An 18,402-nucleotide genomic window follows, 5' to 3' on the forward strand; every position below is an offset into this window, starting at 1 on the left:
TCAAATCAAGATTTAAAGGCCTTTGAAGTGAAAAAGCTTTCATACTATTGAAACGAAGCACACATTTTTATCATGTTCTAAGCACAATGTCTATATTGCAAATGTTTTAGAACATTTTTAAGCTACAGCTCAGCCTATTTTTAGTCAATAAGCTGTGTGTCTACTTACTAAATCCAGTGAGTTTGTCCTCAGTTCTCAGATTACAGGGCGTATAATTAAGTCACCAGTTGAGCCTTTTTCCATCTCAGATACCAGGGGAAGAAGCTGAAAAGCTGAATAGTAATGAAGAACAAATGCAGAATCAGCAAGATACTTGAATTGGAGAAAGTTCATACCTTATCCGCTGTCATCCATGATACTCTGCTCACAGCTTTGACTAGATCTCCCTTAAATTCCAGCATAAGGCCCAACAGACTGACTGTGGGTTCTGGCAAGTTTTTTATTACATCGGACCAAGAGAGGAGCTCAGTGGTAATGAGAGACGCAGAATGCAAAGAAAAGACGAGTCAGCTCGTCTAATTAAATTCATACAAGAGGCCTCGTCTCTTTATGCCTTCACTGCTGGATCTGTTGAGATAGGGGAGCAGCGCTGCATGAAAATGCATTGTTGTAGCAGAGCTGATGCTACGCTATTTATGATGTTGAATAGTCAAGTGTTAAAGTGCAAATTGAGGAGAAGATGGACAACAATGCACTGTAGCTGCTTGGCTTTACATATGTTAAATATGGCTTAAAATGACTCCACACAGCAACCAGAAGTGTGGTTATTTAATACAAGAAAAGTCAAATCCATTTGCACACATTATAAATCCAGTCAGCTTCTGCTGTGTGTGGTACAGACATATAGGTCAAATAGAAGCTGTCACGGTATCTTCAAAATGATCTCGAAGTAAAAACTCAAGTCAAAGAACACAAAACGATCGGGTCAAATATGGTACATCCTGAATGCCAAAGAGTTGCTGATTTAATCCATTCCCATTGTTAAAAGGATGGATAGCATAACTTGTTTGAGGGTCAACATCCACAGGTTAGATGTCCCGCCAGCAGGCTTTCAATACTCACGCAGCTCTGACTGAAACACATAGGACTCACAGCTCAGTACGACAGACTTGGGTTAGGATTTTTTTTTTTTTGACCTTGGTGGTCTCTTTAAGATCCACCACATCCCCACACAAACCACCCAACGTTGCTACCCCCTTATTACGAGGTCAGTCCCCAACAGTGTAACTCTATGGTTGTACACTGCAGCTCAGGTGTGAGTCTGCATGTCCACTGCTTTAAAACAAGGTTAGAAAAACTACATTTTGACCCCAGGGTGATGATAAAATAGTCTCTGAGAATGTCAAGAAACCTATTTCCCCAGATTGTACCACCTCCAGACTCCTGCTGTGATAAGGATTTAGTTCCTTTGGGAATCATAAATCCACATACAATAACACTATCGTCCTGCATTTGGGCCTTTTCTCACTTCATCCTCACAGTTCCCCATCAGAATCACACTTTGAAAATGTAATACAGCCAGGCTTGCCAATCGTATTCATCATGTGGTCGATGAACACAACTATAGGCAGGTACTCTTCTTATTTTCATCACGCTGAAGGTGAAGACAGTACAGTGTTTTAGTTATGACTGTTTCTGAAAAGCATAAATCTTTGACACTGCTCTGATGCGACCACTTAGATAATAGAGCAGACTGCTGGATGTTATAAAGCATGAAACCAGCTCCCAGCGTGTACACAATGTTTATCACAGAGCCGTCTCTTCATACTTAAACCTTGATGGAGCAGGAGGTACATACATCAACTATAACAAATGAGATTGCTGTAATTCCCCTAAGGTATGTCGCACTCTGCTGCATTTTAAATCAGCTTTACCAAATGCTAATTAAATTTCATGTATTCGTAAATATTTAGTAGCACAATCGTAATTCTAATACCATATGTCCATATAATCCTATATTGACACTAAAATGTTAATAGAACAGAAGAGAACATCATTAAATGCTCTCAAGAGGTACAGTACAGTATGCTTCTTCATCATTTTTCTTTTCCTGCCCTGCTTCATTTCTGTATGACTGCTTCTTGTGTACAAGTTCACATGTATGCATATGAGTCTACATGAAAAGAGTAATAGATTACTGATCTTTTCAGCTAAATAATTAGCCTCTGATTGGCTGAGATATGAGGGTAAATAATTACCCCAAAACACATTTTACAAAGAATGCTAGGCAGCACGATTGCTTCATGCAATATTTTGTAACCTTCCTCCAAAACAAGAGCATGCAAAAGCTGCTGAATTAGCGCTCCATTATAAGTATATATTATAGAATAGTTACATTTCAAGAGCAAGAAAGATTAAAAAGGTAGGAATAGTTTGACATTAAGGGACTTTTTTTTGCCTTCTGCAGGTTCTGTTGAATGTCTGGAGCTCCCATGAAGTTACCAAGAAATAGTACCACACTTTAAATGGATAATTGCAGTTTTCTACACTTTTTTTCGATGCAACATGTTAATCAAGAGCACTCATATTGGAATTGTTACCTTTGGACAGAGCCAGGTTTGCCGTTTCCCTCATTTCCAATCGTATGCTAAGCTAAGCTAAGCTAAGCTACTAGCTAAATGCCTGCTGGCTGTAATTTAATTCATATCATATAGATATGAGAGAATATGAATTAGCATATTTCCCAAGGTATTAAACAATTTCCCAAGTTTGGCAAATATCAAAATGAGCTTAAAAGAAGTTTGCCTTTTAATTATAGTACGCCCTCTCATTCTTACATAACAGAAATACTTGTCATTTCTATTTCTAGATGAAGATTTTCCTTAATTAGGAGATGTTTTGGGTTATTACCAGATGAGGGAAGCATAATCATCCGTTCAACAAGATTAACTATCACATGAATAGACAATTCTGAAGAGATGAGATGGTGAGTGACCCGGGAAGTTGGGTTTGGCCTGATTTAGAAGATCTTCCAGCTCCTTTCACTGACTGTGAAAGCTAAATCTGCTTTTCAATTTCACTATCAACGAAGCGTCGCCATGAAATATGCAATGAAATGCAGGCTGACTGTAATTGTTTTCAAGGCTGATGCAAACAAAGGGCACTTTTCACAGCGCAGTGATTTGTTCATAATGAATAGCAAATTACCATCTTTGCTCTTCATTAAATGCTCGGTGACAGTAGATGAGCGGCTGGTGTCGAAAGTAAATGGGATCTGTCACAGAGCGTTAAAAGAGAGAGGATACTGCAAGATTTAGCCAGATCCAGAAGAACAGAAAGACATAGAATGAGTTTGTGAAAAAAGAGAAAGCTTTTGTTTTAATTAAAATCTGTCTCTGGGTCTCCACTGTATGCTAAGACTATGAGGGATTTCACACAAGAGCAGTGCGTGAGGGAAGAGGCCTGTTGTTCCTGCTGGCAGCTGATCTCTGTCTCAGCAGGGTTCTTAGGACATCAATAAGGTCAGATTTATTCACAGTGCACTGTCCTGTCTCAGCAGAGTTCCCTGCAGAACATGTTGTCCATGTTTAGGCTGGTTAAGGGTCTGAGACTCAACAGATTACTGTGGGTTCATGCTGTCGTTAAGGTAGGTTGTAATTACATGTCCTGGTGCAAGCACATACAGTTGAGACAGAGGGCTCAGTGGAAATGTTTGTGTTGTCGTTATATAATTTTCCGAGCTTGTTTTGCTACTATTTCAGTAGATTATTGTGAATTCGTCATCAAAAACCACATGGAAATTGATCTTGATGTACAATTTGACAGTGCTGAGAAATATGCATATAAGGGTAAGGTTTCAAGGTTACAATTAATTGATGGCGAAAGTGGTTTCTACAAAATAGTTTAATACTTGGAGAATTTAGACTGATGTCAGGCTGAAAGTCAAACATCTCTGAACGGATCTTTATTAGACATAATTAGACCCCATATATGTTGTAAGGGCTTACTTTTTATGCAACAGCTTGATTTGGTTTCATAAAGTTGGACTAATGTGTATACATCTAAATCTGTGTGTATTAGTGTAACTTCTGACTGAAAGTAGTTCATGTTAACAAATTCAAAGGGCCACTCACCTCTGGAAAGACACCCAGTCTTTGCCTGTGCCGTACGGTGATCAAACAGAGGAGCCGCTCTGTCCCTACTGTGTAAACATCACCCACCACGGGATGCAGCTACACACGCCGTCTATAAATGGCTGTATGTATTGATTCACACAGCTCACGTTTATGACAGAGCTGCCCTCTGGATCAGCCTGCACCCAGTTACAAGGGAAGGCATCGTAACTGGGGTGTGAAGAGCTCAAGCCATCACTGTCCAATGTTATGTTGTGTGTCAAATAAATACATTGCCCTACTGTACACCTGCATGGATATGGTGGGACGTTTCAAGTCAGCTGGCAGCCAGGCAGCTTATAGATGAGCCACAGTTGGCAAAACAAAAATGAAGCAGCTGTAGCCGATTAGCCAATGTAAGCTCTACTTCACTATGGACATTTTTAGTTTTAAGAATCATTTAGATGTAGCTTACACACATACTTTACAAATAAAATATTAAGAGCAGAAAATGTATATGGCTAAATAGCGGATGACTATTCAGGCATGATTACATTTGATTAAAAAAAGAACTGCACAAAGGCAATTGAGGAAATGCTAATGCATAAGAAATTAGATATTCAAATAAATAAACCAATAGTGTATTTATTCATGTATAATGAATGTACGTTTTGATGCACTGTAAAGCTTGGGTTGTATACAATTGTTCAGATATATCTATATACTTGTTTCACTTATAAACACGCCTTATATAAAATGCAAGGATTAAAATATACTCACACTTTTTTCAAAACATGTATTTTATTCATTTATCTTAAAAAATTAAAATAAAGTGCTTTTTATGTACAATATAATAAAAACAACAGTCACAATCTCAATGATACAAAAAATACAGTTCACAATGTTATTTGTACACAACAAATAAAAAAGGAAATCATGCAGGCAAGACCACATTTGTCTAATAGTTATTCAGTCGACTAAGCTTATGTTGTTCAGTACGCTGAGGCAAAGCAGTCGCTGTGTCTCATGGCTGAGCCGATATGAAGGATTTGGAGCTGTGCTTGCATCTTAGAGCAGTACGACATCGAGCAGCACAAATGATTAATTACTTCTATTGTGCTGTTTCATTGTAGTATGACTGTTTGAACAAAATCCTAATATGATGTTGCAATGGATTGCCTACTTAAGCGGTCTTTCTAGGAAAATAGACCGCTGTAGATGCTCTACAAAACATGGTATAGTTGGCTACATTCATGTCCTGTACAGTATGTTGCATTACTGAGGAGCCACTCAAAATAAAGCATCATTCACCAGGTTATTATTCACTTTTTTGTGAAAAGCTAGTCGTTAATAAATATGCATTCCTGAAATATACTTTTATTGGCATTAGGTCAAATAGTATATTTCTTAAATATTGACCTCTACAGAAAGATGTTTCTATGTGCACAGTATTTCTGACACAATGCGCAGAATAGTACAAGATTTTGAGCAGCTCCAGGTCCTATTGTCTGCAGGTAATGGTGGCTTGTAAAATCTACTGTTGACCCGTGTAGTGTTGTTGAGTTAAGTGTGCCCACGGAGGGCTACAATCACGCCCTTCACCACATCTCCGGTGGTGAGGTCACTGCTGGGTAGAGCACGGTGTGGCACGTGGCTAAAGGCAGAACAACTTCATCTAAAGGCATTTTGAAAATATGCAGTGAGGTTATCACCAAGCATCTGAAAGCAGGGTTTTCTGTCTCCAGAGAGACGTTATATAGTTCAGAAAATCTGATTTAGCTGTGATGTCAAACAATGCTCGGGGCCAAGGCTTTTAGAGGCTGATATTTTTGTTACGCATCTGCTGGAAAAGGCTTGACTCTTGTTTATTTGGTTAGCCTCAGCAAAAAAGATTAAAGGAGAAGGTAGACTGTTTGAGAAATGTGCGCATTTGTTTTCCATGCAAAGAGTAAGATGAGAAGATAACTGATGTCTTCATGGTGAACACAAGCCAACAACCACTTCGCTTAGCACAAACAATAGAAAATTGAGGAGACAGTCTAGCCTTATGTGATCCAAAACGTGTCAAAATATTCCTACCAGCCCCTGTAATGTTCACAAAAGAACATACTATTTGGTTTTCTGGCAACCTAAACACAACGTCAGGGTGTTACTGCACGAGCCATGGTAGCCCTTGTCCTCATTTTAGGTCTAAGCTAAGCTAAGCAACCATCTTCTCATCTGACTCAGCAAGAAAGTTAATGCTTATAATTCCTACTCTATCACACTACACCTCTAATTGAGTTTGACAAATATAAACAGAAACTCCTCCTGCTTTGACATGCTTGATGAAAACCAGCCCGTGTGCTGATCTAACAGCATGGTAAGAAATGTACTGTCTTCTGTGCAAGATTGGAAATGTTTGCTGAAGTCGGCAGCAAAGCACTATGAAAACAAAATATCAGCAGTGTTCACTCTCTAGTTTAAAGACTATCTCTACAACACATCTTGCACAAGGTCCCTTGAAAAACACACAATATTAAGCACAGATACTGTATATACACAACAAAAACTAACGTAAAGGAAACACTGACCACTGTTGCGCAGTATGCTGTGCAATTACTTTGTCAACTTGGAGCAGTTACATAACACTTCGTCATCTGCTCAGTGTTGTTCATAGCAAAAATGTTTATTCTGTTTGATACTGGAATATATACTGTAGGCTTATTTGTTCAATACAGTGAGATGGTGATGTATTCTAAGACATGTGTTGCCATATTGTCTCTGTGGCTGTGTAAATGCTTCTCTTTCAGATTTACACAACACAGTCAGCATCCTACATCTTTGGGAAATTCTGCTTGTTAAGTCTCAAAAGTCCAAGCTTTGTGGGTGCAATGTGTTCGTCATGGCTGCACTGGTCCCTGTAATTTCTACAAATCGTTTTCCTCAGCAGCTACACCTCATGTCTCTCAGTAGTTGCATTTCTTAAGAGTACGCTCTGATTTTTACTGACGTGCAAACCTGTAGGTATTCAAGACCCTGATTACTTGTGCTTTCACATTACCGTCGCAATGACATCTGACTGAGTGGAGGGAACGCCACGTATGTTAGAAATGTATCCTGCTGGGGAGGCGGGGGAGTTATATTGAGCTTGTACAGCGCTCTATGCAACTACATCACTACATAGTGCAGCTGCATTGTGGGAAAGATAAGATATTATCCATTCACTACAGTGACAGTTATTAATGGTTGTTCTGTTGGAGTTATTGGTGCTTAGATGAACAGTTTGTGTTTGTAGCGCTCGTCAAGCTTGTTGTACCTGTATGTTTCAGTGTATAGTAAGAAGGCAAATATCTCCCTTAAGGGTAGCTAAAGGAAAAACTGGAATATTTTCTCAACTGACTAACGCGAGTCAAGCGTTCACATGAAGAAACCTTCATCCTTTGGCCCAATTTTCCATGAACGTAAATTATTTTTGCTCAACACAGTCTGAAAAGTTCGTTGTGAGCTAACAGTCTTAGAGAAATGTCCAACTGTGCACTTCACATTTGTTTATTATTAGTGCCACTTTTGTGAAACCCACGTCTGGTTCCTCCACCATGTGCTCTTCGACAGTGATCAATGCAAACACAAAGCATGGGAGTGGTCATAACAGAATGGCACTATTGCATTTAAGATGAGACAATCAAGTTGTTTTTTTGGCACAGTGCACATGATGATTTTGGTGCTGCCCTGACGATGGTGGGGATGCGGACGTCTCCTTATTTTTTTTCTTGGCTCTGTGCTTGTAATGTCCGCCTTGACTGACGTAACAATGTCAGGTCTCTTTTCCATACTTAATTTCTGAGCCCATCGTGGTACCTGCAGGTTAATACTGAAGAAAAGGGCTGACTCTGAGATGAAGAGCAACGGGGTCCCTATTGTCCATGGTGCGGTGATGTGTGAATGATCCTTTGAACAACAACATACATTCAGGAGGTAAATGTCAGTATTTAGGCCCTGGAGCATATCTTTCTTTTAGTGATAGTCCTTTTAAATGTTTTTTTCCAAGAGCATGTGGCCTCTTCCCCTGATCAGCCTCATCTCTCGTCATCCTTATCCTCATACACTCGTGGCATTTATTCAGCAAAAAGGGAACAAATGTGCTCTTGACTTCCATAACGATGCAAAAAATGTAGTATATTCTCCCAAATCTGAACTCTTGGTCACCGTGTAGCTGTCGCTTGGTTTTAGTGTGCATAATAATAGAAGCTCTTCTGCAGAGCATGTGTTAGGTTACATGTACTTAAATAAGGCCGGGAAACCTATCAATATTCATAAGTTATTTTATAATATCATTTAATGGACATTAACTAGACAATTTAATGTTGGATCTTGCATACCTTAAGTAATAGGGTGATGGATATTGATATCAGAAGAAGATCTTCTAGTTACTGTGGTGTTTTTTCTTCCTCATATTGCCCAGCCTCACACACATCAGTGGCCGTGAGAATGACAAAGAGTTATATTCTGAGCAGCTGCCAGGACTGTTGATCCTGGTCCTGCACTATGCATCGCACCAGACCAACCTCTGGCTTCGGAGTGGAAATGGTTAAAGAAATGACCTCTGCATTGATCACAGAACAAAAGATGACTAAAATAAAGGATGTGCTGTGATGTAGAGGGATGTCAGGGTCTCCTCTCCTTTGCTCGGTGGCCTGTATCCCTCATGGAGATACGGGGTGGCAGCTTTTGAGCGAACACTGTGCGCTCTCATACGATGGAGTCTTTGATCTCTGAGCCTAGCCTCACTCTGGGTCGGGGGCAGGTCGGGGAATATTCCACGTGGCTCTCCTTCACATTAAGCGGCCGCCTGTCTGAGGCCTCGGAGAAGCTCTTGCTGTTGTCTGGCGAGGACTCGTGTGTGGGCGTGCTGCAGATGTAGTTGTCGTTTAACGTCTGGTAGCCCTTGTGATCAGAAGTGGAAACGGGGATGGTGTTACCGTTTAAGGGTAAGCTCTCAGCAGGCTTTCCCACAATCCTCGGCTTCTTCTGCTGCATGTTAGGGCACTCCCCTTGCTTCAGCATGGACTTCATGTGATCTCGGTTCCTGTAGATGACGAACAAGGAGAACACCACGAGGGAAAAGGCCAGCAGGGCGCAAACCACGATCAGCTCATTCCAGTACGTCTTGGTGTGGAGGACCTGCTCCGAGCGAGACTCGCCCGGCAGGATGATGGTCTCCTCTCTCTTAATGTGTGGTGTGCGCGAGTGACCAATCAGAGTGGTGCTCTCCTGACGAGGCTCCGCCTTCACACAGTAGTTGGCCAGCAGCTGGCGGAAACCCTCCTCTTCCGACCAGCACTCGTAGGTCTCCATCTTGTCTGCATGAGCCACCACCACCAGGTTTCCCTCTGGAGTAGCGTAGAGGAACTGGCTGGCCGTGTCACTGTAACGCCACCTCCTCTGGGCCAGGTTGGATCGCCGCTTACAGGGCAGGACTTTGAAGGTGTTGATTGGGAGTGTGATGAGCTTGCATTGGGAGCCACCTATAAATATGTATAAAAAAGGAGAACAATGTAGCTTTAAAAGACCTAAAGATTCAGTTCAAAATTGACCATTTTAACATTTGCCTGTTAAAAAGCAAGAGGCAAAGCAACTTTACAAGTCTTGCTCTGTCCAGAGTTAACACAATCTGCCTACCAGCACCTCTAAAGCTCACAAATAAACATGTTGTACTTTATTTGTTTAACCTCAAATCGTACCACCTGGAGTACTGGAAGTTTTAAAAGATGGAACTATGTATTGAGTTTATATTTCCCATAGGTGCTAATTAAAAATATCACACTATCAGGGGAGGTAGAGCTCTCTGTCAGTCATTTTAAAGGATGCCAAATACACAGATTTCCTCACGTGCCTGGCCTTTTTTTGCTTTACAGAAAGCAAATTAAACAACTCTCCCAATCTATGTGTTTTTGTTTAGACGAGAGAGAAAGAGATTTCTGTGGATGAGTAATGTTTTACTGTATAAACTGGATATATATATAGATATAGAAGTAAACACACTTTAATTACGCAGCACTACACAAAGAGCGCACACTCACGAGAAGCTGCTGGTCTGACAGCTCTGGTGCTGGGGATCGTCCTGTTACAGATCGCTGATGTGTCGGCCTCCTCCACATCCTGCTGCCAGTGACTGAAACAACACATACCACACAAAACAACAGTGTGAGGGATCGCAGCTGTAATGAGAGGAACCTGCAGTCATTTAACCCTCTGTCAGTCTGTCATTGTTTCACCTGAAGTACAGCTCCATCAGTATGACTAAGAGTACAATTTTCTTTAAAAGCTTGTTAGTCAACAAAATGAAAAGGAACTTGGCGTGCATATTTTACGACTTTGTTTTGGTGCAAAAACACATTTTTTAAAAGTCTCTAAAGAAGCCTTAAAAATATTTTGTAATACTCGTACTTAAAGTTGTGTCAATGTGAACGTTGACAGGTGAAAAGCAAGAAAGTTTAATTTAAAACTGGCAACTACATTTCCTGAAGAAGCTCAGAGCTAGAATACCTTTCTAGAAAAGCTGGAAGTTGAATTGAATTGTCTGCAGAGCAGTGATGAGTACTAACAATCTTTACTTTAAGTAAAATGCTCCCAGAAAAAGTTCAAATTCAAAGACAAAGCACCTGGTAAAGATACTTTGGGTTTTAATACTGAGGACCAGACACATTTAGAAGACCTTTCAGGCAAGCTAAAGTCAAGTCTGGAGAATTTGGTCAAGGTTTGAGTCTAAATCCAAGCTATTACAGTGGCCTCATGGAGAGAAATACAGACCATGAGCAAAGGAAGATGATTTTTTTTATTTTGGGCATCTGTGTGTGACCTCTTACCTGTCAGGTGGAGCCATCCTGACGTCCCGGCACAGCTGCCCGGTCCAGGCGCAGTACGGGTCTCGGGACAGCACACACTCCCCACAGCTCAGGTAGTTGGAGCAGTTTGCCACGGGAACCTCCACCAGCCCAGAGTTGGACGACACAAACAACAGACCCTGCAGATGAGACAAACACATGTGATATTAATTCCTCATCAAAAAGGTTAAAGGGCTGAACAGAACGTCTGCTTTTGGTTACTTATCCTGATTTCTAAAAGGAGAAACCATGCCAAAATAATTACTCAAGACAAACAGAAGAATAAAACCTAAACAAAGTACTAACTCTGGCCAGCTGTTCTCTTAGTCGATGCCAGCCAAGTCATTTGATTGTGATCAGCAACACATGGCAGCGCTGCTCAAGTGGTCTCCACAGAGCATTGTCATTTATGTCTTTATATTAACCTCACTTTCACGCAGTTTGTATCATTGTGCTGAAATGCTTTTATCTGGAAATGCATTTGCACCATGAACGTAATGCTGATGTACAGCAGGCCACCGCGTTCCCAAAACTGCAGTCTATATTTGGGCCATGTTATCTGCCAGTATATTAGATATACATCATGTGGATTACATCTGTCCCTCATATCCCTATTTGGAACTAAGAATCTACTCACATAAGAGTCTTGGACTATATTAGAATTACATAAGCTTAGATAACATTGCTGTTTGGCTGCCCCGGGAGAGGCCATTATGTAATAAAAAGGTAATGAAATTTAGCTCCGGGGAAAATGCCAAGGAGGATCAGAAACTCAGATCTAGACTGCGCTATAACTTCCAGGAAAACTCAATGGATCGTCAGCTGTGGAAAAGAAATTCATGTAGCCAGCGCCGGTAAATCCAGCTCCTCCACATTTTTATTACTTGAGAGTTTACATGTAGAAAAGGTAAACATAACATTAACTGACACAAACAAGGATGACAAGGGTGATTATAGATGAGTATTAGGCGGTGAGATTTACCCTCTGAGGATCGAGTTCGATGTGTTGCACCGGCTGAGGCTCGGGAAACAGAATCATCTCCTCTATGATGTGCATTTTATCATTGGCATTGATGGCTTTATGGAGCTTTCCATCATCTGGGAGACACAGGGGACAAGTAGAAGTGACTTATACAGTAGGCAGGGGAAAGCTTGTAGGGGATAGAAGCCATTTCTACTGTTGTAAAAGATTAAAAGCACAGTTTAAGTTTGAGAATACTGGGAGAATACCATGTAATCTTATTTAGCTTTAAAGGAAAGACCCGCACATAACAAATAAGTAACTGTTGTGTAATGAGCCTTACCTGTTCCGATGAAGAGCACGTCGTAGGCCCTCTCCATGCCTTGGATCTTGTGCACGGCGATCTGTGTGTAGCGGACGCTGCGTTTCAGCAGCAGGGGAGCGCTGCGGATCACACTGTCCATCAGGAAATGGTCCTTGACGAAGTTTAATACTTTGTCGGGCATGTGCAAGGACGATTGGATACCCATTTGCCTGGCGTGGTTGGTCACGCACTGTGAGGGAGTAAATTAGAAATGAAATATGACTTATGAATTCCGGTTTTACTGCTTATCCCAGTAGACCTAAACGTATAAATCATGAGACAAGATATTGTTGACCTGTATTCAGCTGGCTTTACTTGCGAGTGGGGTATCATTGGAAACAAATAATAAATACATAGTTTTGTACGATAGTAGACCTTCACACGGATCGACTGACTGATATAGAAATTTGTAAATATGCTTTTTAATTGACTAGTTTTAAGCTTTTAAGGCATTTGTTTTGCCCCAGAGACTTATGAAGAGTTAATTGTCAGCAGAAAGCACATTGGGAAAATAAAAAGAGAACATCTGCTTTAAATCAACTTGTTGAACAGCCAAAAAACAGTCCTCAGTTACAGCCAGGAATGTTTTGTTGGAGGCTGTCACATACATAGTTTGTAAATGTGATACAAAATAGATATTTGAGATGGTAAACATGTGACTCTGATGTTTGTTGAAAGATCAAATGCACAGACTGAACCAAAAGAGGCTGAATTATCACGGGATATTTCCTGCAGCACTCACCGCCCCGGGCCGTGGTTCTGGCACTGGATGGTTGTAGGTGTACCACTGCTGTGTCTCCCGGTTGACCTCTCGGTAGCGCCCGCTGAAGGCTCTTTCCACCTGTGCCATGGTGAAAGCACACACTGCCGAGCTGCCAGATGCTCCTTTATACCTGTGACCACATGAGACATTTATTTTACCCCTGTTTCAATCTTTTTATTTACCAAATCCATCCTTTCTGCAGTTGTCATTTTATTCAGAAACTGGCAGCTTCTGTGTGGAGAACAGTTGTAGAATGGGTCCTTGAATGATTCCCGAATTACAACCTTTATTTTGTTGATACATTAATTAGACATGGGGTTGCATGAGCTTGTGTTTGAGCTTATTACAGCTGCTCGAAATTCAGAAGAGCCAAGTCGTTAAAGGCAACTAGCCAAGTTTCTGTGCAGATATTAAATAAACATTGGCTCAAGATGGTGTGTGTGAGCTGAATCTATGTGTTTGTGTATAAACATCAAATGTGACAGCTCCATAAATCACATTTATGTCAACGTTAAGGGATGCTCCTCTCGTTCCTTACCACTGGGAGGTGAAGACGCCGTAGAAGACGGTGCTCTCCCAGCTGTCTCCCATGGGCTTCAGGACAAACATATCCTGGATGATGTTGAAGGGGAAGCCGTCGTCCGGGAGGGAGCAGAGGAGCTGGGCCTTCAGGAAGGTCGTCCATTTCTTCTGCAGCACGCGCTCGCCGCCTCGATCACCCTGAAAACAGACCCAGTGATTTATAGTATGTAATAGAAGACTCAATGTCTCAGAAAACAAGGCCAAGGACACAAAACTTCTTAGTTTTAAGGGTGAGCACAGAAACACTTTCACCATTCAGCAGATGATTATGAAACATGTATAGTGTCAAACTCTTCTCATGCGTACTTATGCCAGACATAAACATCCCCAAAAAATCTAATCAGGATTGGATATGGTGTCCTTTTTTTGCAGATAGAAGGGTTAGAAAAGACTTGCATCTGCAATCCCTCATCTGTGCTTTAGATGGTAGTGTTGTGATCAAACATTGAAATCAGAACGTGATACTGGGACACTAATGACCTTTTTTTGAGGAAATAAACTGGACAAATAAAAACAGCCAACCCGGACTTTTACTGTTTTAGCACAACTTTAAGTATTTAAATCCTTTCCTGTGGTGTGGTGCATTTATACCAAACTACAAAAGGATATTTCCCCTTTAAAATGTGGGGAAAAAAGAGCTTAAATAAAAAAAGATGCTTCAGCACACCACATCGGTTGCTCTTTGAAGTAGAGGAGACGGTGAAATGGAAAACAAACAATGGTTAGTTATTAATTACAGCTTTGAAATCAGCATCAGTGGTTCTCTCCTCTCTTCTCCTCTGAGATACAGAGGAGGCATTCACTCCTTTTAAGCTGTCACTAAAGATAAAGATAAACAGTTATCAGACTGCTCTGCTAGGACTGGCAATTATCAAAGTTCCTGTAAACACACACCAAAAAAAACTCCTCCCCAGTACAGCTTGCAAGCTGAAAAACACGGGAGGAGCACGAGGAGGAAGAGGAGGAGGAGGAAGAGCATGACCAAAACAAGTGGTCTCACCCAATCTCAAGACAGTCTCCTGCCTCAGATCCAAAATATAATCAGAAGGAGATTCAAAAACAACTCCTTCATAACAGCACAGTATCATAACAGTGAATGACCCGAGAGGATAAAAACATCAGTGGTATAATGTAGTGAAGTACATTTACTCAAGTACTTATTTTCTATTTGATTATACTTTAAACTTCTACTCGACTACAATTTGGGAGCCAATATTGTACATTTTACTATTTACTTTACAGATTCAGCTTATTGGCTCAAACAAACTATAAGACAAACTAGTAGATAACCTATGATATACAGATTAATTATAGGTTAAGATATCGAGCAGCAGTATATAAAGTAGTTCAATTAGCTCCACCTTTACAAGCTGTGACAAACTCATAAAAGGCATCGAAAAAAGTAATCACATTTTTTGTATAAATTATTCTAAAAATGGGACATCTCGTAAAATCACGTTGAGTATATTTCCATGCAAATACTTTCGTACTTTTACCCAAGTAAGATTTGAAATGCAGGACTTTTAACAGAGTATTTTACACTATAGTATTACTAGTTTTACTATACATAACAAAGTACTTCTTACACCATTAAAAACTAAAACTACGAGAGCCATTTTCCTGCCTAAGATCCAAAATATCATGAGCACTCCTTCCTAACAGCACAGGAGTGAATGACAAAATGATAAAATGCAAAAACTATAACTGTCCCTGTTTTCTCTTCTGTTGTTACACATAAACAATCATGTTGCTCCACGTTGAGGTGAAAGCTTGTGGGGCAGATGCACGGTCTGAGAGTCAATTACTCGTCTGTGGTAGTAGCCTGTCCACATAATGAGGAGACCACATTCCTGCTCTCTCAGCTGTCCACTGCCGCTGTTGCTGTGCTCCACTGCGCAGCTACTCTCAATCACATCGACCACACCCCCCGATAGCTTCCCTACAAAAACAAACCCGCTATTTTGTTCTGGACTACACCTCTCTCTTACATTTTATCTGCATTTTAGCAGATTCCTTATAGATGAAAAGGAAGTAAAGAAAGTAGTGCCACACTGCGTTCATAATGTGCCTGCTTTCCACAGTCAGTGTGCACACCTGAATAAACAAAAGAAAGAGGGAGCAGAAGAAGGGAGGGGGACAGATAGGAAAGAGGGGGGAAAAAAACAACTTTGGAAGCAGAATTACTTGGAAAACCTAAGTTAAACAGTAGTTAGGCCAGCAGGAGAAAACTGAAGTTCCTTTAATATCTGAAGAGAAACGCAGCTTCTTTAAAATGTCTGGCAAGATGAACAAATTCAAAATATTACAGACGTCAAAATAAAAGCACATTAACATTTTCGGCCTTGGGCATGAACTCAGAGGGAAAACAGAGAGCATGCTTCCTGTCAGTCTGCAGGAATGTGTTATACTAAACAGGGAGGGGCCTTCATAACTCACTTATCTACACAGGGTGTGTGTTCAGATATGAGACACTATTCTGAGAAAAATAATAAGATGAATATGATAATAGGTTGGGATGTGAGCCTGCAGCAATAAGGGTGGTTTCTCAAAAACATTTTTGGCTCTAATGTCTGATGGGAGGAAAAGACAGTGTGAGATGTGGCAGGTGCATGCTGCTGTTCTGAAAACAACAGGAAGGGAGTTACTGTAGCTGGTCGCTAATTCGGCTCGCTCACCAATAAGATCAGCAGCAGAAACTCTTAGAGGCAATTACGGTGCTTTAAAACCCTTGGAGCCTGATTGGAGCAATTTGCATCTCCTTCTCCGAGTCATATATCTCAGTGAAATCTAAACACACAGACATGATATGCATATTTTTGGATTCAGTGTGACTTACGTATTCAGAGGAAGTCATTATCGCTGATGGCCATTATACATAAACATCTATAAATCTGCCTATGAATCATTAGGAGATGCCTACCCCAGAAAGTTTTCTAGAATATCAAATCAATCCAGTTAGTTTTTTCTGCTGATGCTTTACTTTCAGCATATATTAAATGACACCAAAATGGTAACGAATTCTACACATGGAGCTAAGTTGTAGCCCATAGCATAAAATCTGTTAACATCCCGAAAAGCATTATGGGAAATGTAGTTCCAGGTTGATCGTGAGTTATAGTGACTTTTGGCTGAGGGGGGTGGCACAGTGTCAGACCTTAAAAATATCTAGTTTGATGCGAGTTTCACAAAAATATAGACTGACTTATTATAAGCCTAAGAAGTTATCCAACCCTCCAAGGCTATATTTAAATTAAAAGCAATGTTTCCATGGTGACAATTTGTGACACTTAGTCTTAATTTACCCCAAATCCCTGGAAAATGAATCCTTCTTCGGTCTATCTTTATAAAAACCAGCTGCAGTTCTATGATATTGGTTGAATGGAAAAGGGTGTTGGAGAACAACATTCGCAGGGTGTTAATTTGCACAAAATGTAAAACCTACAAGAGCTTTTAATTAGTAGAAACTGGACAGTGGTAGGAAGTCCTAAGCCTCATCGTTGTACATAGCTTTGTTCATGTTCTTAAGAATCAACCCAGTAAATTGGCGAACAAACCACCTGCATCCTCTACTGTACTGCCACAGAACAGCGTCTGAAAAGATTCTGTCAGGGGAACGAGTGCTGCTGCATTCCAGAGAAATAAAGGCGCTTTATATCGCAGAGAAAGCCATTCTTCTGTCTCCATTGCACAGTTCATCTGAAGCAAGTTGCCACAGTTCTGGGGGCTTTTTCCTGTCAATGATTTCCATATATAGAACCCAGGAGGTGCTCTGCCGGTTGAGAGAGGTGTTGCAGCACCGAGTGCCAGAGTCTTGCAGGACTAAGTCATTAAGCTGTCACTTAAGATTACATGCTGCCCCCGTGATTACTCACATTACTGCTTCCATGAACAAGAGGCATCAGTCAGGGAGGGATGCTGAGTGCATTTATAGCGGGCAGCCGTTTAATTGATCTGATCTCAGGTGAAAAAGGATAAAGTATGCCGTTGATTATTCAGGATGATCTACCAAGCTAAACTCTTGTAGAGGAGGAGGAGGAAGGGGATAACGTCAGCAGTTTAAATGATGTGAGTTAATTCTGCAGGTACAGTTTGCATGCCTTTCCTGCAACAAAAACAGGCCATATAGTAGAGAGGTAAAAGCATTTCATATTGCTGCGAAGCACCCTTGAATACTAATAATGCCTGCAAAGCTCAAAGCGCTGGTGGAGAAAGGCAAAGAGCTGGAGGAGTGGACGAATGCAGCTGACATTGTGAGGGAGATGGAAGGAGAGGGGGGGATGACATTGCAGAGGAAAAGGGAGGGAGGGTGGCGTGTTGAGGAGGAGAGGATGATTCAGGCAAGGGGAAATCTGTTGAAAACATGTTTGCACAGTCAAATAGAAAAGGATTTAGCGCACCCGTGACATATTTTCCATTGCATCTATACAGGCATGACGTACGGTGAAATGTGACCAAACATGCTTCAACATGGGAGCGTCCCTTCTTGTTTTGAGGTAATTGTACCAGGATTACAGAGAGGAAGCAGGAGGCCCATACGGGGCCTGTTATTTTTGCGTGAACCTCTTGTTTAATAGCCTTAACCCATCCCCGGGTGTCTTACCTTACACACGCGAGCAATCCGCGACACAATGGTGTTGTCAAAGAAGTCAAATTCTTTCCCCGCCTCGCTGAAGAAGAAGTAAATCTTGTCGTCGTCTCCTACGGGGTTGCCTACCGGCTGACTCTCCTCGATGTAAGCTGACCCGACAAAGACGGGATCTGTTCAAAATAGATAAACAAAGAAGAAAACTTGTTATCATCACGCTAGGAAAACA

The 18,402-nt window shown here is 41.0% G+C and overlaps 1 protein-coding gene across 2 annotated transcripts in view; it reads right to left on the reverse strand.

The window, feature by feature from the left end:
• Nucleotides 1-4,834: 4,834 nt before the first annotated feature.
• Nucleotides 4,835-18,402, reverse strand: part of sema4bb (sema domain, immunoglobulin domain (Ig), transmembrane domain (TM) and short cytoplasmic domain, (semaphorin) 4Bb) — a 51,988-nt gene continuing 38,420 nt past the window's right edge. For both annotated transcript variants that reach the window (XM_063881968.1, XM_063881967.1), the window contains exons 8-15: nucleotides 18,189-18,346; nucleotides 13,545-13,726; nucleotides 12,986-13,136; nucleotides 12,223-12,433; nucleotides 11,901-12,016; nucleotides 10,901-11,058; nucleotides 10,115-10,206; nucleotides 4,835-9,559 (exon numbers count right to left, since the gene is read on the reverse strand). In XM_063881968.1, the coding sequence (XP_063738038.1) occupies nucleotides 8,784-9,559; nucleotides 10,115-10,206; nucleotides 10,901-11,058; nucleotides 11,901-12,016; nucleotides 12,223-12,433; nucleotides 12,986-13,136; nucleotides 13,545-13,726; nucleotides 18,189-18,346 (1,844 nt within the window). In that variant the 3' untranslated portion in view covers nucleotides 4,835-8,783. The remainder of the gene's footprint in view (nucleotides 9,560-10,114; nucleotides 10,207-10,900; nucleotides 11,059-11,900; nucleotides 12,017-12,222; nucleotides 12,434-12,985; nucleotides 13,137-13,544; nucleotides 13,727-18,188; nucleotides 18,347-18,402) is intronic.

Source organism: Eleginops maclovinus, chromosome 4 (genome assembly GCF_036324505.1).
Source record: "Eleginops maclovinus isolate JMC-PN-2008 ecotype Puerto Natales chromosome 4, JC_Emac_rtc_rv5, whole genome shotgun sequence".
Taxonomy (NCBI): Eukaryota; Metazoa; Chordata; class Actinopteri; order Perciformes; family Eleginopidae; genus Eleginops; species Eleginops maclovinus.